Raw genomic sequence first — 27,407 nt, 5'->3', positions numbered from 1 at the left:
ATGATGCAGGTCCGAGCACTACCAGGTGTACGCAAATGCAGCATCTATACATGGTCGGCACTTGTGTGGAATTCTCATGTAAAAGGTATTTATTAAAGGAGCAAGAGAAAGGTCCACGGTGGTGACTGAAACATTGACCCTTTACTAAATAAGTTTTTGGGAGAAGTTTATCTGTAAAAGCAGGGAGAATCCAGCCATAAGAACCAGGCAGAGACAGCAAAATACTTAAAGACTGGAGAAACCCTCAAAGAGAGAGGGATACATAGCTCCTACAGTGTACACAACCACAGACTTACATTACAGGTTTATACACTATACTGGGCACTAGTGGGAGGATGGGTGGATTGTGCTAAATGAGTATGGAAGTGTCTAAAAATAAACTTGAATCAACTCTTAGTTAAAATAATGAAAACCTGCGTCAAACAGAAACTTAATAATAATAAAAAAAACAGAGAAAACTAGTGCGTAGATATAAATATCTAAACCCTCCTAAGTGGAGGATCAATAGTGATCAGTGCTGCAGAAATTACAGCTTGTTAGCAGTGCACAGATTGCCCTGAATAGCATTTAGGTGTCAATTAACCTCCTAAGCTTGGTATAGTATCCATATATCTTAGCAACAATATAGCAACCTCTCTATACAACAGCACACTCATCAGCCTAAGGCTACGGCTCCACTGCCTACGCTGCACGCGCGCCTGCCAGGATGGCGGCACGTGCAGCCGAGTTCCCCGGTCTGCAGAGAGCTGCAGGGGAAAAGACAAGGGGGGGGGGGGAGGGGCGTAACAGGTGAGCGGACATGACGACACCCGGCAGATTCACCCTCATTGGCTGAACCGCTGGGGGGCGTGGCCTAGTGCTCTGTCGCTAGTTCTAATCACAATATGAATGTATGTCTGAAAAACTCGCAGCGCAGCGCGGCGGCCGCCCCTCGCAGCGGCCCCGGCCCCATTGAGGGGCGGCTCTTGTCCCTGCGGGCGCTGCCGTAGCCAGTGGGGACCAAGCCTTAGAAAAGACGGCTCCTGTCACCACACATCGCCCCGACAATCCAACCCACAACCGTGGCACACAGCTTTCACCTGCTACCTCCAAAAGTGCTCACGCATGGCAGAACGTTTCTGGACGAAATCCCGCTCAAAAGCAGACTTCCTCCACTATAAATATATGCTCTCCTCCTATATCCCTTCTCCATCCAACTATAGCTACACCACCTCTAACACACCCCTCCCGAGACCTCGCCACATACTTTACAGACAAGATTAAGTTGATCAGACATGACATCTCTTCATGTAAAGCTCCACGCGCATCACCTATCTCCCCTCGTACACCTAAATCCACACTCAGCTCATTTTTCCCTGGGACCGAGGATGAGGTCTCCGTGCTCCTCCTCATCTCGCCCTACATCCTGCCCCCTTGAGCCTATTCCCTCACATCTCCTCCGCACCATCTCTGGCACACTAAGCCCCACCCTGACTCACCTTTATAACCTCTCTCACCCCTGGCACATTCCCATCTTCTTTCCAACATGCACTCATCACGCCCATTCTCAAGAAACCCTCACTTGACTCATCCTCCCCATCTAACTACAGCCCTATCTTTCTTCTCCCCTTTGCCTCCAAGCTACTTGAGCGACTTGTATACATAACCATCTGACCCACTTCTCCATCTCCCCGCTTGACACTTTACAATCTGGTTTCTGTCCTCTACACTCCAACGAGACATCACTAACAAAAGTAACCAATGACCTACTCGCTGCTAAATCGAAGGGTAATTTCTCCATACTAATTCTCCTGGATCTCTCCACTGTCTTTGACACTAGTGATCACCCCCTTCTCCTGAATCATCTTCACTCCATTAGCTCCCGTGATGCAGCCTTCTCATGGCTCATGTCCTGTCTGTCCAACTGCTCCTTCGGTGTTTCCTTCTCTGGTGTCTCCTCTTCTTCCCTCCCGTTTTCTGTTGGAGTCCCGCGAGACTCTGTCCTTGGCTCTTCTCACTCTGCACCTCTTCTCTTGGTGAACTAATGCAATCTTTATGCTGCCCCCGCTACACCAACACTCTCCCTCACAGTCAATACCACCACAATGTCCTCAACACCTCAAGCCTGCTGTCTAGGGGTCATCTTTGATGCCGAACTGGCTTTCATTCCTCACATTCACTCCCTCAGGAAGTCCTGTCGTCTCCACCTAAGAAATATCACTGAAACATCGCCAAAATACGCCATTTCTCACTCAGCATGCAACTAAAATCCTAATTCACTCCCTCATCATGTCCCGCCTCGATTACTGCAACCTTCCCTTACATGGCATTCCCCTTGTCTGCCTGTCCCAGCTCCAATCCATCCAAAATGCTGGTGCTAGACTCATCTACCTCACTCACCGCTCCTACTGCTCCGCTACATATATCCCTACACTGGCTTCCCATAGCCCCTTGAATGAAATGTAAAACCTTAGCAATGACTTACAGTCCGCGTCTGCTCCTTCATCACCATCTACACAAGGTGCACGTTTCCCGTGATCTACACACGCTTTGTGAAAAATAAAAAAGCTTGACAAAGCGTGCGTGTATCATGCAAGACGTGCCCATCGTGTACATGGCGATGAAGGAGCAAACGCTGACTGTGTGCGCCATCTCCACGGTCAGAGCTGTAACCAGGGCTTTTGATACAAGTCCCTTCAGTCTCTGGGCAGGGTGCAATTTATCCTCTAGCAGTCTATACTTTAAATGCAGACTATACCCGATCCTCTCACATTTTCTTTGTTACGCGCTGAATAAACAGCATGAGGTTTGGATTTGGACTATCTGCTATTACGATTAGACACACACCGATTGCCTTTCCGCTCTCTGATGAACTAATTGAATAACGATTAGTATCTGTGATAGTTTTATCTCTAAACCGTACTCGTGGCACTTTGCAAATCATGCAGACGCGTGATACATATGCCTTCGATATATTGTTGCTAAGATATATGGATACTATACCAAGCTAAGGAGGTTAATTGACACTTAAATGCTATTCATGGCAATCTGTGCACTGCTAACAAGCTGACATTTCTGCAGCACTGATCACTATTGATCTGCCACATCGGAGGGTTTAGATATTTATATCTACGCACTAGTTTTCTCTGTTTTTTTAATTATTCATTTTCTGTTTGTAGCGGGTTTGATTTATTTGAACTAAGAGTTGATTCAAGTTTATTTTTAGATGCTTCCATAATCATTTAGCACAATCCTCCCACTACTGTCCCATAGTAACTAGCATTCACCTAGCTGCTACTAATCGAGGCACACAGGTATGTTGTATAAACCTGTAATATAAACCAATGGCTGTGCACACCATAGGGGCCTTTTATCCCCCTCTCTGAGGGTTTCTCCGGGCTTTGTTCCTACATCATCTGATAGTATACTTTTGAAAGGAATACTCCGGTATTTGTGTTTTCTGTAAGAATATTTTCATTAACACTTTCAAGGCTGAGCGAGGGACACTGTTCTGTTTCTCAACCGTAAAATACTTGGCTTATTGACCTTCAGCAATGGAACTAATGTATTTACTGTTAACACTTTTTATTTGACCAGAAGTGCTCTCCAAAATGCTGTAGAGTTTAATGTATATTATTGGCGTAATATTTATGCATGGGTTGAATAGTACACCACGCAGAAATGTGACCCATGTTCCATGCATACAGGTGCGACATACTAACCACCAAGCTACAGCCCTGGCCACATAACAGTATGCTTATTCCAAGACGTTGTGCCATTTTCTTTTTTGTCTGGCACCTGTTGTCCACTGGGGATTATTTTCTGCCTATCTGGGGTCTTCACTGATGTGTAAAGCAATGAGTCACTTGGGAGTTGGGTCATTATACGGCCACGTGGGAGGATCTCACCTCTTAGTAACCCAGCTCCTAAGTATCAAGCATTGATAGTAACGCAGTAACATCAGCACCAACATAGACCATTATCTGACCCTAGTGGTAACCAAGCTCCTTAATGCTCTTAGACACAGCAGCATTGTTGTAAGTTACACAGTAGATGAGGTTGAAAAAGAGACATGTCCATTGAGTTTACCCTTTGCTACACTATAACTGGGTGAGATACTCAACCTTTATTTATGGTTGTATTGATCCAGAGGAAGCAACGCTCAATGCTCTTTTGCCTTGTAACTTATTCTGCATATCCCTCTATACCTTTCCCTTCTAAAAATATGTCTGACTTATTCTTCAATGTATATGCTGTATCTGCCATCACAGTCTCTATGGGTAGTAAATGTTACTGCACATACTGTACAAATCCCTCTACTCTGCTGCCGGGAAAATCTCCTTTCCTCCAATCTCAAAGGATGCCCCTGTGATGTATGTACTGTCCTTGGGATGAGATGTTCCCTTTTTCTTGATACTTACAGCCTGGGAGGGCAGCCATCGGGCTTGTCCAGGGACCCTCCGTCCATGACAAATTTAAGAACCTGCTCGTTAGAGAGCCCCTGATAAGGCTGCTCAGCCAAACTCGTTATCTCCCACAGTACGACCCCAAAGGACCTAAGGAAGAAACACACGAGCGTGTTAAAAAGCACCAGGGCTGTGTATACAGAGAGAGCTATGGAATCTGCTTCTGAGTGAGACCTTCATGAGATGTTAATGGCTACAACTCTGACGTCAAAGAGAGAGACGTCACCTAGTAAGACTGCAGCAGCTAAAAAGAGAATGAGAAAGAAAGAAAAGGATGAGGAGGAAAGGAAGAAAGGAAAACGACGAGAGTGCAGAGGGAGAAAACAAAGAGAGAAAGAGTTTGTGGAAGAGAGAGAGAAGAGACAGAGAGAGGGAGACAGAGAGGGATAGAGGGACAGCTTTCCAAATGATTGATCCTGCTACTCCACCAAAAAGGGGAACAGGCGCAAACGGATCATACCACACGTCAGAGTAGGTGGTGAAAACCCCGTCTTTCAGGGATTCGGGAGACATCCACCGGACGGGAAGCAGGCCCTTCCCCCCCTTCCGGTAATAATCCGTCTCGTAGATATCTCGGGTCATCCCGAAATCTGGAAAAGAACCGACATAGTGTTTACAACCTCAGACAAACAGCGGTGAGATATACAAGAGCCAGGAAAGCGGGCGGAAAGCCCAAAGGAAACGAACACGGAACTATACATGGCAGCTGCATTACATTAACATGATGTAGGCATCCAGTATATATTATATATCAGATTAATGAAAAGGAAAAAGAGCGGATCAACAACATCCCAGAATATACACAAGTGTTTACAAACAGAGAAAATGTCAACTTTGTAACACAGAAAGAATGAGTGTGTGAAAGGGGCGGGGGGAGAGAGAGTAAAAGGGGGGCAGAGAAAGAGTGTAAAAAGTGGAGAGCGCGCAAGGGACGAGGGACGAGAGAGCAAGCGCGAGGGGCGAGAGAGCCAGCGCGAGGGGCGAGAGAGAAAGCACGAAAGTGGCCAGAGAGAGTGCGCAAGGGGCGAGACAGAGAATGGGACGAGAGAGGGGAGAGTAAGATGTGGAGTCATTAAAATAATGTTCTAAAATGCTTACGTCCTATAATTAAACAACTTCATGTGCCATTACAATGTGCCACTACCACCAATTAACGCTGGTCCTAGGAGGGACTAACACTTTAACAGCCGAGCAATGCCACCACAGAGGAACAGCCGAGCAATGCCACCACAGAGGAACAGCCGAGCAATGCCACCACAGAGGAACAGCCGAGCAATGCCACCACAGAGGAACAGCCGAGCAATGCCACCACAGAGAAACAGCCGAGCAATGCCACCACAGAGGAACAGCCGAGCAATGCCACCACAGAGGAACAGCCGAGCAATGCCACCACAGAGGAACAGCCGAGCAATGCCACCACAGAGGAACAGCCGAGCAATGCCACCACAGAGGAACAGCCGAGCAATGCCACCACAGAGGAACAGCCGAGCAATGCCACCACAGAGGAACAGCCGAGCAATGCCACCACAGAGGAACAGCCGAGCAATGCCACCACAGAGGAACAGCCGAGCAATGCCACCACAGAGGAACAGCCGAGCAATGCCACCACAGAGGAACAGCCGAGCAATGCCACCACAGAGGAACAGCCGAGCAATGCCACCACAGAGGAACAGCCGAGCAATGCCACCACAGAGGAACAGCCGAGCAATGCCACCACAGAGGAACAGCCGAGCAATGCCACCACAGAGGAACAGCCGAGCAATGCCACCACAGAGGAACAGCCGAGCAATGCCACCACAGAGGAACAGCCGAGCAATGCCACCACAGAGGAACAGCCGAGCAATGCCACCACAGAGGAACAGCCGAGCAATGCCACCACAGAGGAACAGCCGAGCAATGCCACCACAGAGGAACAGCCGAGCAATGCCACCACAGAGGAACAGCCGAGCAATGCCACCACAGAGGAACAGCCGAGCAATGCCACCACAGAGGAACAGCCGAGCAATGCCACCACAGAGGAACAGCCGAGCAATGCCACCACAGAGGAACAGCCGAGCAATGCCACCACAGAGGAACAGCCGAGCAATGCCACCACAGAGGAACAGCCGAGCAATGCCACCACAGAGGAACAGCCGAGCAATGCCACCACAGAGGAACAGCCGAGCAATGCCACCACAGAGGAACAGCCGAGCAATGCCACCACAGAGGAACAGCCGAGCAATGCCACCACAGAGGAACAGCCGAGCAATGCCACCACAGAGGAACAGCCGAGCAATGCCACCACAGAGGAACAGCCGAGCAATGCCACCACAGAGGAACAGCCGAGCAATGCCACCACAGAGGAACAGCCGAGCAATGCCACCACAGAGGAACAGCCGAGCAATGCCACCACAGAGGAACAGCCGAGCAATGCCACCACAGAGGAACAGCCGAGCAATGCCACCACAGAGGAACAGCCGAGCAATGCCACCACAGAGGAACAGCCGAGCAATGCCACCACAGAGGAACAGCCGAGCAATGCCACCACAGAGGAACAGCCGAGCAATGCCACCACAGAGGAACAGCCGAGCAATGCCACCACAGAGGAACAGCCGAGCAATGCCACCACAGAGGAACAGCCGAGCAATGCCACCACAGAGGAACAGCCGAGCAATGCCACCACAGAGGAACAGCCGAGCAATGCCACCACAGAGGAACAGCCGAGCAATGCCACCACAGAGGAACAGCCGAGCAATGCCACCACAGAGGAACAGCCGAGCAATGCCACCACAGAGGAACAGCCGAGCAATGCCACCACAGAGGAACAGCCGAGCAATGCCACCACAGAGGAACAGCCGAGCAATGCCACCACAGAGGAACAGCCGAGCAATGCCACCACAGAGGAACAGCCGAGCAATGCCACCACAGAGGAACAGCCGAGCAATGCCACCACAGAGGAACAGCCGAGAAATGCCACCACAGAGGAACAGCCGAGCAATGCCACCACAGAGGAACAGCCGAGCAATGCCACCACAGAGGAACAGCCGAGCAATGCCACCACAGAGGAACAGCTTTTCTGTACCACACCTAAGGGAACTTGAAGGAACCAATTAACATGCACCTTTAACCCCTTCACTGCCTGGAGGGCCTGCAATGGATTAATCTATTAAACCTGCAGTTCAAGCTGTCATTTATTTTTTTTAATTCCCATTCAATATGTGCATCAATACAATCTACACACTGACAAGTGATTAGCTAAGTTGCCAATCGATCACTGAAGATTTGGCTGGGGGTTCACTAAATGCACCCTGGATCCTCTTCTGCTGCACTGACAGACAAAGTTCTGTGAGGAAGATCATGTGACCAGGCAGGCAGTAGATTCAATTGGTTCACTGCTAGAGGGGGCAGGGCTCAAAAAGGTGATGCTGTTTCGGAAGGGGAAGGGGATGTGACTTTGTAAATGGTTGCTACAGTATAGGAACAAAAATGCTTGTTACATTAGAATACATTAAAAATGTCTTTAAAATTGTTTTTTTTTTTTTAATTATTATTTTAAATGCAACAAGTATTTTCTCAAAGTACAGAACTGCTTTATTATTGAAAAACAAAACGCACATGTAGGATATTGCTGGAACTGCAGCTTTAACATGCAAAGCAACGACTTGCAGCCCCCATCCTCCTCACTCAAATTCCAGCGCACGCACCTCCTATTTTCACCGTGAAATCCTCCGCCACCATACAGTTTCGGGCGGCCAGGTCCCTGTGCACAAACTTTTTGGCGTTGAGGTACGCCATCCCGTCTGTGATCTCAGCCGCCATCTGAATCATCTCCCGCAGAGTGGGGATCGGGCGGCCGGCGTTAAGCTGGGGAGGAGACACATTGGATTAGGTCATCGCAAACGTTTGCCGTACTAAGCGCCTCTCTATACAGCTCTATCGGGACATGCTGGAGATGCATATAGAGCAGCAGTTACAACAGAGCCTGTTTTAGATCATGATATATCATGACGTCCACCTGAATCTCACTAGGATTTAAAGGAACCGTTCCTGCTACTGATCATTTTTTTTTTTTACAGGGTGGGAACCTGTTGCCCCCCTGAGCAAATCGGCACTATTATCAGCTCTGGGGACCCCTCAGTTCCTGAGATACTTAGCGGCGAAGATACCGGGTTTAAACCAACCACAGGGTAAACAAAATGGCTGCCAAATTTCAGGCCAATAGGAAGCTGCATCTTAACCAGTTGTTGCTTCCAATTGGATGGCCATTTAAATCCCCAGGAATACCGGAAACTTCGCCAATAAGTATCTCGGGAATCGGGGGGTCCCTCAGTTCAGGGACCACCCCCCACCCCCAATCCCGTAAAAAAAAAATGTAATGGTAATAATTGTAATAAAATATGACTATATATTGTAATATGTCCCAGAATGTCACTAGGATTGAATATTGTTTGGATATTAATATTACAATAATCATTGTTTGGAACATACGCTGACATATCCCAATTTCTACTGGATTTAGTAAAACAATTATAAAATTAATACAACTAATATTGCTGGCACAGGTCACAGACTTTACACAGGATTTACTGGCATTTTGCAACAAAATATCACAATATATTGCCACATTTATCAGAATTTCACCACAATGTCCTTACCGTTTGTAAAACAATGATAACATTTTACACACTGCAACATACACCAGAGTTTCACTACTATTTAATAGGATTGCTGGCAAACTCATAATAAATGATAAAAAGCAATATTATTTTCACAATACATTGCAATTTGTTGGGACATATACCATAATACCATTGGGACAAAAATATCACGTCTCGCACGTCTGCAACCCTGCCATTCCCCATTATCTCTTAGCATACAGTGCTTCTACTGCAGCCAGGGATTCTGGGTAACGACATGCAAATGAGCACACACACTCACTTTTTGCTTCATAGCCATTTAAACATGGACACCTATACGCTTATGCCTGCTGTATTGCACGGCTTTTCAGCACAGCCAGGGTTAAGGAAGTGCAGAGCCAGTAACCCTCCTCACAGACAGCTTTTGAACCTTTTGACTCAGTGTGAGGCTGGTTACTGGCCTTGCAATATGAATCTGGTAGTGGTTACAATCCTATCAAATGGAATAATGCTCGGCAGCGCAGGGAGAACAGTTTGCTGCTACAGCTGATATTATTGTGGGACCTCATACCAACTACGTTCTATCTTCCCGCATGGCGAGCGGCATAAAAGCCTGACTCACCTCAGATTCAGGACGCAGTGCGCGCAGGTAACTTTTAAGGTCCCCGTGTCCCATCAGCTCCATAATGACCAGCGAGGGCTGCCCCTTTGACACTACGCCCAACAGTCGCACCTGTAACGGAAGCAAGAGACAGTGCAGTGAGGCTCCAACCCAAAGAGCTTACAGTCTCACCGTGCAGCGGAGCACTCGTGGAGACTTTCACAAGGAACTATGCTGCGGTTACCACTTGGCTCCTCCCATGATGGGACATATATATTATATATATATAAATATATATATATATATATATATATATATATAATCTGTGGTTCTATGTGCTAATATCTTTAATACAATTATTGCTTTTGGATACCCGCTGAGTGCTGTCGCCTCTTTGCCACCTTTATTGTTGGTAACGTATGCTTTATTAGTTTTATAGTACAAATATATATATATATATATATATATATATATATATATATATATAATAATCGTACCCAAAATCGTGGCACAGCCATTAGGAAGGTCGCTCTCTGCAGACCGAAACGTTGGTTGAAGTGCCTGTATTTTCTTCAATACATACTGCATTTGAATATACTCCTAGTGTGCTGTCTCCTAATTACTGGACCTCAATCTGGTAATATCATCTCTATTTATTATCTATGGGATTAGCATCTGGATACGTGAGTGCTGGTTGCGGCAATTTAATATATATATATATATATATATATATATATATATATTTATATATATATATATCCAAAATCGTGGCAAAAATGTACAGTACTGCTACTTTTTAACATACAGTCCCAAGTACTGCTACTTTTTTTTATTTGCAACCACAGGGCACAACTTACAATTCCCCCAATAAACTACTCTATTCTACTTGTGTGCAAAGATTAGTTGAAGCAGCCATAATATAATAAGGACTAACCCCATAATATTATATTGTCCATAAATATATTGATCATGGATTAAAGCCTTGATCAACATGAACTAGTCTTTGCCGATATGTGGAAACGGCATATTCTGGATCGCTTCTGTCTGCACCTTTGAAACACGGTTCTATTAAATGTAGTAAGACTCATTTTAAAAAGCACATATACGGCACAAAATAAACCGTATGTATATAAGCTGTGAAGACTGCTGGCTGTTTGGGTTAACCCCTCTGCTTCCAGAGTGGCCAGCCACACACGGCTATGCTCTGCAATGTGTTGCATGCCTCTCTGGAAGCAGAGGGGTGAGGAGAACAAGGAGCAGTACTGCTAGTTTCGATTAGCGCCAGGACGTACCACGTGTTGGCAGCTGAACCCCTTCATGACCGATGCCTCGTTGAGGAACTCTATTCTCTCGCGCAGGCTGGCCGACTCGTTCACCGTTTTCACGGCCACCCGCACTTCCGGCTCCCCTTTTATGATATCCTTTGCGATTCCCTCGTACACCATCCCGAAAGATCCTTGCCCCAGCTCCCGCAAGAGGTTGATCTTATCCCGAGGCACCTCCCACTCGTCCGGGATGTACACTGCGGGAGGCAAGGGGCCGTCACTTGGCTACAGTTTGTGCCATATAGTTTAATACATCCCAGAATGTATACAGGATTTTAGATCTGCAGCAATGGATCACAATATATTCTGCAATATATTCCAGATTTTCACTGGGATTTAATAGTTACATAGTTGATCCAATGATGTCTCATAAGGGGGAAAATACATTCCTTCCTGACTCCAAATATTGGATTTCTCTTTGGATCAACATCCTTCCCATGTTTACTTATTTGGTATATCCCTGTATACTTTTCCTTTCTATAAAGATGTCCAACCTTTTTTTGAAGATAGTATTGCTTATTTAATAAATATTGGTTGCACATCATAGAATTTACACAGGATTTAATGACATTCAGTACATGGAGACATATTTCAGACTTTCACTTGGATGTCATATTACTGATTGCAAAATAACAATAAAATGCATTTTGTGCGCACAACACACTGCACCATATCTGCATGTATACTGAATATACTAGCCAGTATGTTGCTTGTTAAATGGGTCGGTACCAAAGAGACATGGATACCAAAATCTGCCACAATTACATATCAATGCATTGCTGACCTCTTTAGGGGATAGACTTCCTACTACCTCCCCCCCCCCCCCCCCCACACCACCACCACCATTGTGAATCCCCCAAAATGTGAATTAACCCTTATAGTGCTCATTTTCTAGGGGTGATCGGGCTGACCTCTCCAACAGAGCATATGTAAAACCTCTGGCAATGTCCAATTCTACATTCTTAGCTAAGCTGGCAATCGTTTGGTGCTCCGGCTATAAATCTGTAAAAAGCCTGATTGTGTGCCTAACATAATGGCCGCCTTTCAGTTTCAAACAATCCTTCAGTTAGTGTAAATCAGCAGCTACAATGTATCCTGATGTTACCGAGATAACATTAATCAATTGTTACAGTTTAAACTGCTGGGAACATTGGCAACAAATGATTACAAACAGAAAAGTGTTGCAAAGATCTTGCACTGCTTGGGAGCTGGACTAAAGACAGCTATAGCAAGCAAAGGATGCTTTACAACTCATTAAAAAGGGCATTAAGAGTTGTATAAAACAAAAAGCAGTCACTATTATCTAATACTACAGGACCGATTTATTTATTTTTTAAAACCAACGTAGGATTTCACGTTTTGCTGCTTTAAACATGTCACTGGAATTAGTACACTTTGGTCCTAGCAGGGGCGGCCCTTTAAACTCTGTTCTAAGGCTGGGGGACTCACGGGTGTGAGGTGGGTGTGAGGTGGGTGTGCACTCACCATCGCTAGCGCTCAGATACTCCGGGTTAGACGAGGCGTACAATGGTCCGGTGGGGCCTTCTGCGTCTCTAAACAAACATTAAATACATGTGTGGTTATCTCGTGATCTATTTACCCGTCTTATGTTCAAGCGTTTCCAGCTCTAGAGACCCTTATCTAAAAATGCAGATCCCACAGAAATAGCCTGGATCCCGGAAGTTTATTTAGTGGGATCCCTTTAAAGCAGATTAACCAGCCATGTTTTTATTTCTTCCTACCGGGTTTTGATTATTTCTTTTTTACGTTTATCAAGAAGGCCCAATGCTGCTGCTGGCTAATTTCGCTTACTCCACTTCGGCAGGCAGCACCGAGCTATTTTCCATGCAGACTACAAAGAGTCTCATCAGTGTATCTGTCTTATTTTGAGCTTCTCAGATAAGGTCCTGTGACTGTCACTAACCTAACCGAGAGGGGCTTCAGCAGACATTTCAGGTTTTGGGCTAACTTTGTAGTATTAAAAAAGTTTAAGAATCACTAAGCAGGGAAAAAACGAGAACAGTGAAAACAGCCTCTCCGTATTGTACAGTATGGGGTAGAGATCTATAATGGAGAATAAAGAAGCTATTCATACTGGGGGAGCTGCACCTATAACCGGTGTGTAAGCTCAGTGTTCTTTCACCTTTACAGGCTTATTTCAACTAATACAGGTGTCAAAAACCAAACTCACCTGTTTTTCAGCATAACGTACACAAACGGCAGCACAATGAGGATCACGATGACAGCGATCACCGGGCCGATGACAATTTTCAGTATGTTATGTGTGGTATGTACTGGAAAGAGAGAGGCCAGAGACAGTCAGGCGGTGCAAATATTCTGTTGTGACAGATTGTAACCTCTTTCCTGCCAGATGGGCGCAGTGATATAACATGCAGAGCAATGCCATGCTGGCAGCGTAGGGGGGAAAGGTGCCCTCTGCATTAGGACTCAGCAGCTCTAAAGGGCAGAGGTCTTTAACCACTGCACAAATTCACTACTACAATGGTACACACGCAAACACACAGAATAGGTTGAGACACCGGTACACACGCTATCACATTGATACGAAGATTAATACTTTCAATAGTATACATTACCATGCTGATACAAACACGCTAACACACAGATACAAAGATAAAAGACACTATTGCACACACAAAGATTAACACACCGATATACATATAGTCACACACTTACACCCACACTGATATACATACAGTCAAACACCTCACACGCAGACAATTGGACACACTGACCCATACAATGATTCACACAAACCTGAACACGCACAGGCTCACACACGTACTTTGGTCGGGCACATAGAAATAGGTGGGTTCTGTCCAGGATCCGTTCCCGGCCAGCGATGTCGCCCGGATTTTCACGCTGTAGTTCCCCGGTGTAAGGATGCGCAGCCTGGTGCCCTGGTCGGTGGTGTACAGCTTCCGGGAGACACAGTTCACCTCCTGTAATGGGGCAGAGGGGGCGGGGGAAACATTACCGGGTTAACCAGGCTTAGACAGGCCTTTTTGTTAGCAGGGGAAATTCCCGGTGGGCTCCGGCATGAGGTGGGCCAAGAAGACCTAGACAGGCAAAGCATCCTGGAATGACCAGAAGACTCAGTCTGTTCTGTGTGTATCAATGTGTCAGTATGCTCTGTGTGTGTGTCTGTCTGTCAGAGTGCTGTGTGTGTGTGTCAGTGTGCTCTGTGTGTATCTCTTATGTGGGTGTGTGTTTGTGAGTCTGTCTGCTCTGTGTGTATCAGTGTATGCGAGTTAGTGTGCTCCGTGTATATCTGTGTGTCAGTGTGCTGTGTGTGTTTTTGAGTCAGTATGCTGTGTGTGTGTGTGTGTGTGTGTGTGTGTGTGTGTGTGTGTGTCTCTGTGAACTTTGTGTGTGGAAGAGTCAGTCTGCTCTGTGTATATCTGTGTGTGTGTGTATTACTGTATGTCTTTATTTATATAGCGCCATTAATGTACATAGCGCTTCACAGTAGTAATACGTGACAATCATATAAATAACAAATAATATAAATAACAGATCGTGGGAATACGCGCTTCAGGCATAAAAGTAACATTTCGGAAGAGGAGTCCCTGCTCCAAGGAGCTTACAATCTAATTGGCAAGTAGGAAGAACGTATAGAGACAGTGGGAGGGCATTCTGGTAAGTGCGTCTGCAGGGGGCCGAGCTTGATGTATCATGTGTATAGTATTAAACACGGTTCTACTCATATGCTTCTTTAAGCAAGTGTGTCTTAAGTTGGGTCTTAAAGGTGGATAGAGAGGGTGCTAGTCGGGTATTGAGGGGAAGGGCATTCCAGAGGTGTGGGGCAGTCAGTGAGAAAGGTTTAAGACGGGAGAGCGCTTTAGATACAAAGGGGGTAGAAAGAAGACATCCTTGAGAAGAACGCAAGAGTCGGGATGGTGTATAGCGAGAAATTAGGGCTGAGATGTAAGGAGGGGCAGAAGAGTGCAAAGCTTTAAAAGTGAGGAGCAGAATTGTGTGTGAGATGCGGGATTTGATCGGAAGCCAGGAGAGGGATTTCAGCAGGCGAGACGCTGAGACAGATTTGGGAAAGAGTAGAGTGATTCTGGCAGCAGCGTTTAGGATAGATTGTAGGGGAGAGCGGTGAGAGGCAGGAAGGCCGGACAGCAGGAGGTTACAGTAATTGAAACGGGGGAGAATGAGGGCCTGAGTCAGAGTTTTAGCAGTAGAGCAACAAAGGAAAGGACAAATCTTTGTGATATTGCGGAGGAAAAAGCAACAGGTTTTAGAAACGTTTAAGGCGGCGGAGGGCCATCCAGTATGTTATCGCAGAGAGACATTCAGAAACTTTGATTTGTACAGCTGGTCTAAGATCGGGGGTTGTGAAATAAATTTGTGTATCGTCAGCATAGAAGTGATATTTAAACCCAAGAGATGTGATTAGGTCACCGAGAGAAAGTGAAGAGGTCCCTGGACAGAGCCCTGGGGTACCCCCACATAGAGATCGATAGAAGAGGAGGTGTTAGCAGAAGAGACACTGAAAGGATGATGGGACAGGTAAGAGGAGATCCAGGATAAAGCTTTGTTCCGAATACCAAAAGTATGGAGAATGTGAAGGAGAAGAGGGTGGTCCTCGGTGTCAAATGCTGCAGAGGTTGGTTAATATGAGCAGAGTGTAATGAGCTCTGTCTTTGGCAGCATGGAGGTCATTAGTTATTTTAGTGAGGGGTGTTTCAGTCGAGTGAGCAGTGCGGATGCCAGATTGTTGAGGGTCTAGGAGAGAATAGGTGTTGAGAAAATGGAGCAAGCGAGAGAATACAAGACATTCAAGGAGTTTAGAGGCAAAAGGCAGGAGGGAGACAGGTCGATAGTTAGAAAGACAGGTAGGGTCAAGCTTGCTGTTTTTGAGTAATGGTATGACTGTTGCATGTTTGAAGGAGGATGGAAAGGTACTAGAGAAGAGGGAGGAGTTAAAAATGTGTGTGAGCTTAGGGATTATAGTAGGAGCAAGAGGTTTTAGGAGACGGGAGGGAATGGGGTCAAGAGGGCAAGTGGTAGAGAAGAGAAGGATGTGTCATTGCTGATGTCCTCTTCTCACTCTACCACCTGTCCCTCTTGACACTATTCCCTCTCATCTCCTAAAACCTCTTGCTCCTACTATAATCCCTAAACTCACACACATTTTTAACTCCTCCCTCTACTCTAGTACCTTTCCATCCTCCTTCAAACATGCAACAGTTATACAATTACTCAAAAACAGCAAGCTTGACCCTACCTGTCTTTCTAACTATCGACCTGTCTCCCTCCTGCCTTTTGCCTCTAAACTCCTTGAACGTCTTGTATTCTCTCGTTTGCTACATTTTCTCAACACCTACTCTCTCCTAGAACCTCTACAATATGGCTTCCACACTGCACCTTGATAAAGCACCGTGTTATGTGAAACGCGTAGGAGGGTCCACACCTCCTTTATTGTCATGTGTGATAGACAATAAATATTTTTCTATTTTTATACACCTGTCTCCCTGGGCAGTTTGCTGCTTTGTGCATTTATTTGCATATTTTTCACACTGCTCACTCCACTGAAACAACCCTCACTAAAATAACTAATGACCTCCATGCTGCCAAAGACAGAGGTCATTACACTCTGCTCATATTACTCGACCTCTCTGCAGCATTTGATACTGTGGACCACCCTCTTCTCCTTCACATTCTCCATACTCTTGGAATTCGCAACAAAGATCTATCCTGGATCTCCTCTTACCTCTTCCATCGTACTGTCAGTCTCTTTTGCCAAACCTCCTCCACATCTATCGATCTCTCTGTGGGGGTACCCCAAGGCTTTGTCCTGGGACCTCTTCTCTTTTCTCTTTATACACTCTCTCTAGGTGACCTAATCACATCTCTTGGGTTCAACTATCACCTCTATGCTGATGACACACAAATTTACTTTTCAACCCCTGACCTTAAACCTGCTATACAGACCAAAGTTTCTGAATGTCTCTCTGCTTTATCATCCTGGATGGCCCTCTGCCGACTTAACATGGCAAAAACAAACTTCATACTTCCTCCCAAACCTGGCCCTACTACCTCCTTCCACATTACTGTTGGAAGTACTATCATTCACCCAGTAGCCCAAGCACGATGTCTAGGGGTCACACTCGACTCCTCTCTCACATTCTCCTCTCACCTTCAAAAGGTAGCTAAAGACTCCCTCTACCAGGCTAATTACCCCAAAATTCTGAAAATACTGAAGGCAGACCTCTTGGTATGGACCAAATTCAATATATCATGTATGGGGAGAGTCCAATCAGTAAAGATGAACGTGTTACCAAGGCTGCTCTATCTTTTCCAAACCCTCCCCATCCCTATTGTACCCTCAGATATAGTCAAACTCCAATCTGCACTTTCTAAATTTATCTGGAACAATAAGAGACCCAGACTCAATCGTAGGTTGCTAACTAGACCTTCTAGAGCAGGCGGCCAAGCAGCACAAGCTAGTCAATGGGTAGCATGGCACGCCAACCCATCACTTAGGAGGTGGGTTTCTCTCGAAGCGCATTCTATAGGCCCAACCTCCTTAGAAAATATTATCTTGCTTCCCTCTCGGGTGGGCCTTCTGACTCTCCCCTTCCTGCCGAGAATCACACACTCTCTCAGAATCTGGGACAGGCTAAAGTTTAAATACAAGCCGTGTAGCCCAAACTCTCTCATGACCCCCATTTTTGGGAACATGATTTTTTCCCCTGGATGCTCCAAGCAAATGTTCGCAAATTGGAGACAAGTAAATGTTAACAGACTCTTTGATATTAGCCACAATCTTAAAATCGTTCCCTTTGGCAATCTGGTAAAGGATAAAGGAATTCCGTCAGGTGAGATTTTTTTGTTATCTCCAGATTAGGGCCTTCTATACCAAAATCATGCCCACTGAACCAGTCTTTTTGTTTGAGAAGCTCTGTCTGGGTGCAGACTTCCACCAGAGTTTAATCACGAAGTTATATGGCCAATTCTCCCTTCCAGCTGCAGAATCCCAAGGCAAGCTTAATTTTATGACAAAGTGGGAGAATGATCTGGGGGAGGAGCTGGAAGCGGATTACTGGGAGGAAATTTTTGAATCTGTGGCTAAAAGCTCTATCTGCTCAACTACCTGGGAGAACGCATATAAAGTTATGACTTGCTGGTACAACACCCCAGAGAATATAGCTAAATATGTCCCGGGCTACGCCCCTCTATGCCCCAAAGGCTGCAATGTAGTTGCCACCCTCCTACATATGTGGTGGTCCTGCCCAAGGGTGTATGATCTTTGGAGACAGGTGAAGTCCTGGATCCAGCGGATTCTGGGTTCAGAGATTCCCATGGACCCTTGGTTGTCCCTTTTAAACAAACCACTCCAAGAACACACAAGGGCTACAAACAAGCTAATTACCCATATTTTCACAGCGACAAGATGCGCCATTTTGAGTCTATGAAAGCAGGACAAACTCCCACCAATTCTGACTATTAGAAACAAACTGTGGTTTATTTGAATGATGAAAAAACTGACGAGCTTCCTTAATGATACATTGATACCAAAATTTCCAGAAAGTCTGGTTTCCCTGGATAGCTCACGCAGGTAACCTACATCTAGACCCAGACTCTGAGCCTATAACCCCCGAGATTAACTAGCCCCACTCTTCTCCCGTAGAAAGTTTAGATGTTTCCCCCGTCGCCCATCTACAGAATATTTATTATGTCCTATTGGTATCTATTTAAGGCCCTCAGACCAGCTTTTTTATCCCAATCAAGGAAGCTCCCACACGATATTCATATTCATTCCCACCACTCGACCTTAAAACTGTTTAAAGTATGAATCTGTAATTTTTTCCTCTGCAGTATTACAAAGATACGCCATTCCTCTGTTGCTCGACTGCAAAAACTCTGACACAGACCCTTATTCTCTCCAGTCTCGATTACTGCAACCTCCTGCTGTCCGGCTTTCCTGCCTCTCACCTGACTCCCCCACAAAATATCCTAAATGCTGCTGCTAGAATCACTCTACTCTTTCTGAAATCCCTCTCCTGGCTTCCTATCAAATGTCATATCACACACTCTATTCTCCTCCTCACTTTTAAAGCTTTACACTCTTCTGCCCCTCCTTACATCTCAGCCCTAATTTCTCACTATGCACCATCCCGACTCTTGCGTTCTGCTCAAGGATATCTTCTCTCTACCCCCTTTGTATCTAAAGCCCTCTTCTGCCTTAAACCTTTCTCAATGACTGCCCCGCACCTCTGGAATGCCCTTCCCCTCAAACCCCAACTAGCACCCTCTCTATCCACCTTTAAGATCCAACTCAAAACACAACTGCTTAAGGAAGCATAGGAGTAGCTCCATGGCTAATACTATACACGATACATAAACCTTGGCCCCTTGCAGACGCGCTTACCAGAACGCTCTCCTACTGTCTCTGGACGCCCTTCCTACCAACCAATTATATTGTAAGCTCTTTGGAGCAGGGACTCCTTTCCCTAAATGTTACTTTTATGTCTGAAGCACGTCTTCCCTTTATGTGTTATTCATATTATTTTTTTGATTGGCACGTGTATTACTGCTGTGAAGCACTATGTACATTAATGGTGCTAAATAATAAATACATACATAAATACGATGGGAGAGGTAAGAGGAGATCCAGGATAGAGCTTTGTTCCGAATACCAAAAGTACGGAGAATGTGAAGGAGAAGAGGGTGGTCCAAGCTGTAAAACAACCTTCCTCATGCACAAGAAGATGTCAGCTCTACTTATTTGAATATGGGACAAATAATTCAGGAACCTGGGCACAGAAAAGTTCAGAAGTCTCACCTCTGTCTCTCCCAGCCGGGAGAAATGCACCTCGTACAGAACGATCAGTCCGTTTGGTTCCTTGGGCTCTTGCCACATTAGATGAATGATGTTCGGCTCTGTAAACTCGTGGGTTATCAGGCCCACGATGTTATCGGCCTTAGCTGTGTAAAGAAATGACTGCGGTTACACGTGTGCTGTCCCTACCATTGCGCCCCCCCTTGCCCGGCCGTTCCCCCTTTGTGTCCTCCTTCCCACCTCTTAGATCTCACAACCGTGCTGGGTTATTGACCGTTAAGATGGTAGTTACTTTATCCTCTTTCTCCCACATAGTACTGCGCTACAGAGTCTTGGCACTTCATGAATAAATGCCGGTAATAATAATGGTTGACACGCTCAACAGTTGTTCGGAACAGTGACAGGTTAAAGATTAGACAGCTACACTGACCATGTAGATCCCCATCATATACACCTGCACCATAATGTACATTACAGAGTCTGTTTTCCCTGCTTAAAGCACAAAAGCGACATTTATATGACTGCCAAGACCCTCACACGTAGTGACATCACTGGACTTCACAAACCCTTATCAGAGGAGCTCAGAATGAGATTGCTTATCTGAAAAAGTCCTTTGAAGTCCCATGGAAAATTGTTCTCTGCTGCCTACTGGGGTGGAGCAAAAGAGAACAACTAGGGGCTGGCATGTGAACAGTCTGCACTGCAGGTTTGGGGCTGCTAGGAAAAAGTGAAAACCATCAAAAACAGCCAGGGGAAATGTTTTAAATGATTATATATATATATATACACACATACATATATGTTATGGCGGGTGAAAATGTGACTAAAAACCCTCCACTGTGTTGCATATAGCATATATAAATATTGCTTGTGAGCACATAGATATCTATCTATCTATCTATCTATGTGTGTTCATTTGCTGTAGAGCAGGGGTGCTGCTCAACTCCAATCCTCAAGAACCCCACGGTAGTCAGGTTTTCAGGATATCCCTGCTTCAGCACAGCTGGCTCAGTCGAAGCCCCGTGACCTGGGGGGTACCTTGAGGACTGGAGTTGAGCACCACGGCTCCAGAGGGCATCACATGGAGCTCCAAATTTTTTTCAAAATGCACTTTTTACACTAGCTATATGAACGGAGAAATACATAAACACATCATTGCACGGGCAAAGTGCCCTCCCCTCTTCTCCCCTGTCCTGACTGGGACGGGGAGTGCAGAGGGTGCAAATAATCCTTTATAAGACAAGGATTTAACCCCTTCCCTGCCAGAGTGGCAGCAATGTATTAAAGAGGCAGTTCAACGTAGAGGATAAAACCCCCTCCAAAAAAAAACCAATTACTCTGTGTGATCCCCTCTTCGGAAAGATGAACCCCCCCCCCCTCCCCTAGCGGATAGGTTGGTTCTGTGTATCTGATTGACTAATTACTTTGCAAACGCAGGACAGAGCAAAGCTAGCGATTTAACTTGCCGCTGTGAGGACTGAAACTGATCACTAAAAGACACGAGATGAAGATTGCTACATTGTAAATTGTGGTGAAGGCCTGTGGTGTTGGCCTCACCCTCTGGCATGGTCCTGGCGCTCACGTAAGCCGCCACGCTGCAGCCCATCTCCAGCTCGTGGTTGCAGGCGTGGATTTCGATGCGGTAACCGGTGAAGTGACGTAAACCGGAGATGACCATAGACTCCTTGAACCAAACCTTCTGGAAGTGCTTGGTAGACTCGGGGCTGTCAGGAGCGCGGGTGGAGGAGGCGTTGGACACAGGGGGGGTGGTGCCTTGGTCCAGAGTTCCATTGGCGATGCCAAAGAGGTCCCGACGCTTCCTGGAAGGTCTGCAGAACAGAGTGGTGGGAAGAGAGAGACAGGGGGAGGGATAGCAAGAAAGGGGGGGGGGGGGGGAGAAGAGGAAAGGGGAAGATGGGATACAGGGAGAGAAAGAGGAGGGGGAGAAGAAGAGAACGGGAGAGGAGGAGAGAAAGGAAGGAAAGGGAAAGAGGTAGAAACGGAGTGAAAGAAAGGGGGAGAGAGGGCAAGATGGCGAGACAAAAAAGGAGGAGAAGGGAACAATAAAGAGGAGAAAAAAGACAGAGAGAAAGACAAGGTGTGGGGTAGGGATATTTACTTATCTGAATTAGGTACACACATTTATATATATTCAGACATGTGAAAATGTAAATATATAAATGTGTGCATGTGTGTGTGCGCGTATATAAATGTAAAATACTACCAAAAGTAGCGCTAATTGTAGCAAATAGTTGAAGGGTTACGGTTTTTGGGTAAGGGTTAGGGGGTCTGTTGAAGAGGTTATAGTGGTGTACTATATCCACTAAGAGCAGATGTTGGATGCAGTGTAACCAATATAAAGTGCTACCATAGATAAGCATATACCAAGTGACAACTATTAATGGAGCGTGGGTATCATATAACTTGATCTGTATACATGTATTGCATGTATTAAAGTAAAGATGCACACGCAGGTATATTTTCCCATACGCACATGGAAGACTGTATGCATAGAGATTTATATTTTACAAAGTGAGGGGGTTAGGGACGGCCAGGGACGCCGCCTCTGGCCCAAAACAAGTCAAAGTTCACTGGTCTAGCAAACACACTGACCCCCGCAGGAGCCTCGGAGCCCATGGACAATTCTAAACTCCAGCTGCGGAGTCTTCTGATTTATTATCAGTTACAGCCCCTGACCTGGCGGCTTCTGATGAGACAGTAAATGGTCAACTTTTGTGGTCAAATCAGCAATCCGCTCTACTCGCCAGAAAAATACCAATGTCCCTTTTTTTGCCCGCTCCTGTGTACAATTGCAAAGTCCGTTTTTAGTCATCTCACCAGTTTCAAATCTATTGTTGAATTCTGGAGATCGGCTGATTACGTTTTGTCTCCTTGGGAGGCTAAAATGGCTGATGCCATTCGTTGCATTAAAAACAATGGCTTGTCGTCATGTTCACTGATGCCAGTTAAATCAAGAGGAAAAAACGCAACAAAATATGAAGATTTTGAAGAACAAAAAGTTGGAAATAGATCAGCACGCCATTAACTACTAACTAGATCATGTGATGACTTCATTCTTGTTACTTGGGAGCATTGCTGCTCTAATGCGCTTTAAATTAATGTTCCACTTGAACCTCGCGAGTGTTAAACTACACGTGATCTATAACATGGAAAACTACACGTGATCTGTCCGTGATCTGTAGCATGGAAAACTACACGTGATCTGTAACATGGAAAACTACATGTGATCTGTCCGTGATCTGTAGCATGGAAAACTACACGTGATCTGTAACATGGAAAACTACACGTGACCTGTCTGTGATCTGAAGCACGGTAAACTACACGTGATTGTGATTTCCATCATGGAAAACTGCACAACTGATCTGTAACCCAGACATTAACCTTAACCTCTTCAACAGACCCCCTAACCCTTACCCAAAAACCTTAACCCTTCAACAGCCTCCATAACATTGTCAACAGATACCTTAACCCCTCCCACAGACTTCTGAATCACCTCCAAAAAGGCGCATTAACCCGACAACCCCTTCCATAGACACCTTTACCCTTCCACCAAATTAACCCATCCCACAGACACCTTAACCCCTTCATGGCCAGAGGGCCCTGCAAGGCATTGCACAGCAGGGTTGGAGCCTCCCTCCACAGGTAAACTCAGGGCACTGTTACCTGGGTATGAAGACCTCGTTGTGCAGGTAGTTCTCGAAGGTTTTGCGGAAGGCCGACTCGTCCTGCTCCTTCTGGATCTGAGAGTCACTTTTGGGGCAGGAGCAGCAGACGGCGCTTGAATCCTCTGTATCGTTGCCGTTCTTTTTCATGGAGTCGTCGTGCTCCGGGGGAGGGGACCAGGTTCTTGAGGGCAACTTCAGCCCTGTGGAAGGGAGCACGAAGGTTTAATAGCGGTCATATAAATTATTCCTGCTGTGCAACATATACATATACACATACACATACACATATACATATATATATACACACAGATAACAGGCACGCCAATATCAACGTCGGGCTAACCTTACTGGTATGGAATAAAACATTGTTGCTTTCAATGTACGCGTCCAGTGCAGGTAATATTTCTCTTTTAAGCTATTTTCTTTATATCTTGATATTGTGTTACCAGGCACAGTATAGTTTGTAGGTGTACTTGACCTTTTAGTAGTCTCGCTCTCAATGAGTAACAAGTCTACAGGGTGCATACCATCCCAAGGGTAAGTATACAGTAGTAGCAAAAAGGGACAGGCAAGCCAAACTTTAAAAAAATAATAATTTTTAAATGAAACGTTGAGACATTAAATTACACTTGTTTGAAAGTTTGGAGTGCCAGTCCCTTTAATGCTATTGCTATATACATATCTTTTTTCATTCTTCTTTTTAGCTTAACTGGGCAGCAACGAACAACAGGGATTGCTGCTTTACTGTTAGTTTACACGTGTATTATGTAACGGGACTCAGTACCTCAAAATACCCAGGCATGCCTCAGAATATCACTGTCTCCTTAGGATTCAATGCTAGTATTGTCACAGAATACAAAGATATGGGGGTGTATATGTATGTGTGTGATACAGAAGACAGACAATCCATTGGATGAATCCTGGAATATAGCCGCAACATTTCGGCGCCCGACGAAGCCTTTATAAAGAACTTGATATCGTGACAAAGGCTCCGCCTGGCGCCGAAACGCATAATAAATATTGCATCTAATGGAGTACCTGTCTTCTGTATCCTTTAAATAATACTCCACAGTATTCCAACAGCTTGCACCCATTTATCTCAATATGAAAGCCATGTTCAAGTTACGAGTGCCCTTCTACCATCTTGAAATTATATATCGTGTGTGTATAGTATGTATACATATAAACACACATGCACGCATTTAGGCAGGTCTGGCAGCAAAAGGGTTATATCGGGATCCATGCAGCAAACACAGGTAAGAAGCGTAGAGTCAGCGTCCCCAAGAGCCTGAACTTCAGTTAGAAGGCGCTCACCCTTGTTGCAGTAATCCAGCTCAAACAGCTCGCTGTCCTCTGACTGCTGTTGCCAGTACACTAGGTAGTGGGTGACGTTCCCGTTGGGTTCAGACGGCGGCTTCCACTTCAGGATGATCTGCGAGGAGGAGTTGGACACGGATATGGGGTCCAGTGGGACAGAGGGGACTGTACAGGGGAAGGAGAAAAACAAATGTTACTAGTAAGAACAATGAGAATCACACACACGTGATTAATATATATGTACATACACATACATACATGGCTAACTGGTTCTATATAACGCCACTGTATTATACTGTGTATATATATACGTACACACGCACCCACACACACATATATATATAGATATATATGTATCTATCTATATCTATCTATATACACACACACTATATAAAGTTAACAGTAAGATACATCTCCTATATCCTCCCTCCCCAGCCCTCTCACTGGTTTCATTGGTGCGAATGTAGATGATCTCGCTCTTCGCCCCGTAGGTTCGCCTCTCGTCTGACCCGGATACCAGCGTCTTCACGAAAACCGCGTACTGCGTCCAGGGCTTCAGGCCGCGCAGCAGCCATCCTGCCGAGGACTGCGTCTTCCCATCCGAGGAACGCATGGGGGGATCCACGTCCACCACTGTCCAGCTGTTGGAGCCGCAGGCGTCCTGTCCGTCAAACTCCGTCACGTTCTGATAGGGACTGAGAAGCGAGGGGAGAGGGGCATGTTTACTAAACACTGCTAAATGGCAAGGTACCTGGTAGCATTTTAACTTAAAGTTGCACTCTCTCTAACAACCCTTTAGCTGCCAGAGAAGCCAACAGCGCCTTGATGTGCAGATGGTTAAACTACTCAAGGAAAAATGTGGTTGCTTTTGTTTCTTTGGTAAATAATTACTAATTGCATTTCTTCAGGGCCTCTGAATGCAGGAGTGCTTGTCAATCTAGTGTTTTCTTTACCCTTATCTCCCCCCATCCCACGTCCTTATCAGAGAGAATAAAGATACGAGTGGGAGAGAGGTGGGTTTTGCTGGCGCAAACTCTTGTTGAACACGGTGACCTCACACAAGTGAGCAGCCCGAGGGAATCAAACTCCTTCCTGCCATAGCTCCCTGTGTTTAGAGATGACCTTAAAATCATGATTAAAAATACATACAGGTGTTGTGATTTTGGTAAAATCACCTAGCTGTGACCCCTTAAACATGTCACTGTCATTAGGACACTTTGGCCCGATGAGAGACAACGCTTTAAAAGGGTCTATCCCACCAGCTAATATTCTGCCCCACGTTAAATAATTTGAGTTTTCATTTTAATGTGTCTCAGTGTGTGTGTGTGTGTGTGTGTGTGTGTGTGTGTGTGTGTGTGTGTGTGTGTTTGTATGTCTCAGTGTGTGTGTGTGTGTGTGTGTGTATGTCTCAGTGTGTGTGTGTGTGTATGTCTCAGTGTGTGTGTGTATGTCTCAGTGTGTGTGTGTCTCAGTGTGTGTGTGTGTGTGTATGTCTCAGTGTGTGTGTGTGTGTGTCTCAGTGTGTGTGTGTGTGTCTCAGTGTGTGTGTGTGTGTGTCTCAGTGTGTGTGTGTGTGTGTCTCAGTGTGTGTGTGTGTGTGTGTGTGTGTGTATGTCTCAGTGTGTGTGTGTATGTCTCAGTGTGTGTGTGTATGTCTCAGTGTGTGTGTGTGTGTGTGTGTGTCTCAGTGTGTGTGTGTGTGTGTGTGTGTGTGTGTGTGTGTGTGTGTGTGTGTGTGTGTGTATGTCTCAGTGTGTGTGTGTGTGTGTGTGTCTCAGTGTGTGTGTGTGTGTGTGTGTGTGTGTGTGTGTGTGTGTGTGTGTGTGTGTGTGTATGTCTCAGTGTGTGTGTGTGTCTCAGTGTGTGTGTGTATGTCTCAGTGTGTGTGTGTGTGTGTGTGTCTCAGTGTGTGTGTGTGTGTGTGTGTGTGTGTGTGTGTGTGTGTGTGTGTGTGTGTGTGTGTGTGTATGTCTCAGTGTGTGTGTGTGTGTGTGTGTGTGTGTGTATGTCTCAGTGTGTGTGTGTGTGTGTGTGTGTATGTCTCAGTGTGTGTGTATGTCTCAGTGTGTGTGTGTGTGTGTGTCTCAGTGTGTGTGTGTCTCAGTGTGTGTGTGTGTGTGTGTGTGTGTGTCTCAGTGTGTGTGTGTGTGTGTGTGTGTGTGTGTGTGTGTGTGTGTGTGTGTGTGTATGTCTCAGTGTGTGTGTATGTCTCAGTGTGTGTGTGTGTATGTCTCAGTGTGTGTGTGTGTCTCAGTGTGTGTGTGTATGTCTCAGTGTGTGTGTGTGTGTCTCAGTGTGTGTGTGTGTGTGTGTGTGTGTGTGTGTGTGTGTGTATGTCTCAGTGTGTGTGTGTGTGTGTGTATGTCTCAGTGTGTGTGTATGTCTCAGTGTGTGTGTATGTCTCAGTGTGTGTGTATGTCTCAGTGTGTGTGTATGTCTCAGTGTGTGTGTCTAAATGTGTGTGTGTGTCTCAATGTGTGTGTGTGTCTCAATGTGTGTGCGTGTCTCAATGTGTGTGCGTGTCTTATAGTGTGTGTGTGTGTGTGTGTGTGTGTATGTCTCAGTGTGTGTGTGTGTGTGTGTGTGTGTATGTCTCAGTGTG

At 45.7% G+C, this 27,407-nt stretch overlaps 1 protein-coding gene across 1 annotated transcript in view; it reads right to left on the bottom strand.

Moving 5' to 3' along the window:
• Positions 1–27,407, bottom strand: part of INSR (insulin receptor) — a 129,837-nt gene that overhangs the window by 10,479 nt on the left and 91,951 nt on the right. Inside the window, exons 8-20 of the mRNA XM_075611227.1 lie at positions 25,250–25,500; positions 24,803–24,970; positions 23,487–23,688; positions 21,360–21,631; positions 19,806–19,948; positions 13,794–13,950; positions 13,179–13,281; positions 12,473–12,540; positions 10,955–11,184; positions 9,684–9,794; positions 8,129–8,288; positions 4,906–5,035; positions 4,401–4,535 (exon numbers count right to left, since the gene is read on the bottom strand). Coding sequence (XP_075467342.1) covers positions 4,401–4,535; positions 4,906–5,035; positions 8,129–8,288; positions 9,684–9,794; positions 10,955–11,184; positions 12,473–12,540; positions 13,179–13,281; positions 13,794–13,950; positions 19,806–19,948; positions 21,360–21,631; positions 23,487–23,688; positions 24,803–24,970; positions 25,250–25,500 — 2,130 coding nt within the window. The remainder of the gene's footprint in view (positions 1–4,400; positions 4,536–4,905; positions 5,036–8,128; positions 8,289–9,683; positions 9,795–10,954; positions 11,185–12,472; positions 12,541–13,178; positions 13,282–13,793; positions 13,951–19,805; positions 19,949–21,359; positions 21,632–23,486; positions 23,689–24,802; positions 24,971–25,249; positions 25,501–27,407) is intronic.

This window comes from Ascaphus truei, chromosome 8 (assembly GCF_040206685.1).
Source record: "Ascaphus truei isolate aAscTru1 chromosome 8, aAscTru1.hap1, whole genome shotgun sequence".
Taxonomy (NCBI): domain Eukaryota; kingdom Metazoa; phylum Chordata; class Amphibia; order Anura; family Ascaphidae; genus Ascaphus; species Ascaphus truei.
The sequence above is the reverse complement of the archived record's forward strand: the minus strand, read 5'-3'. Positions and strand labels throughout refer to the sequence as shown.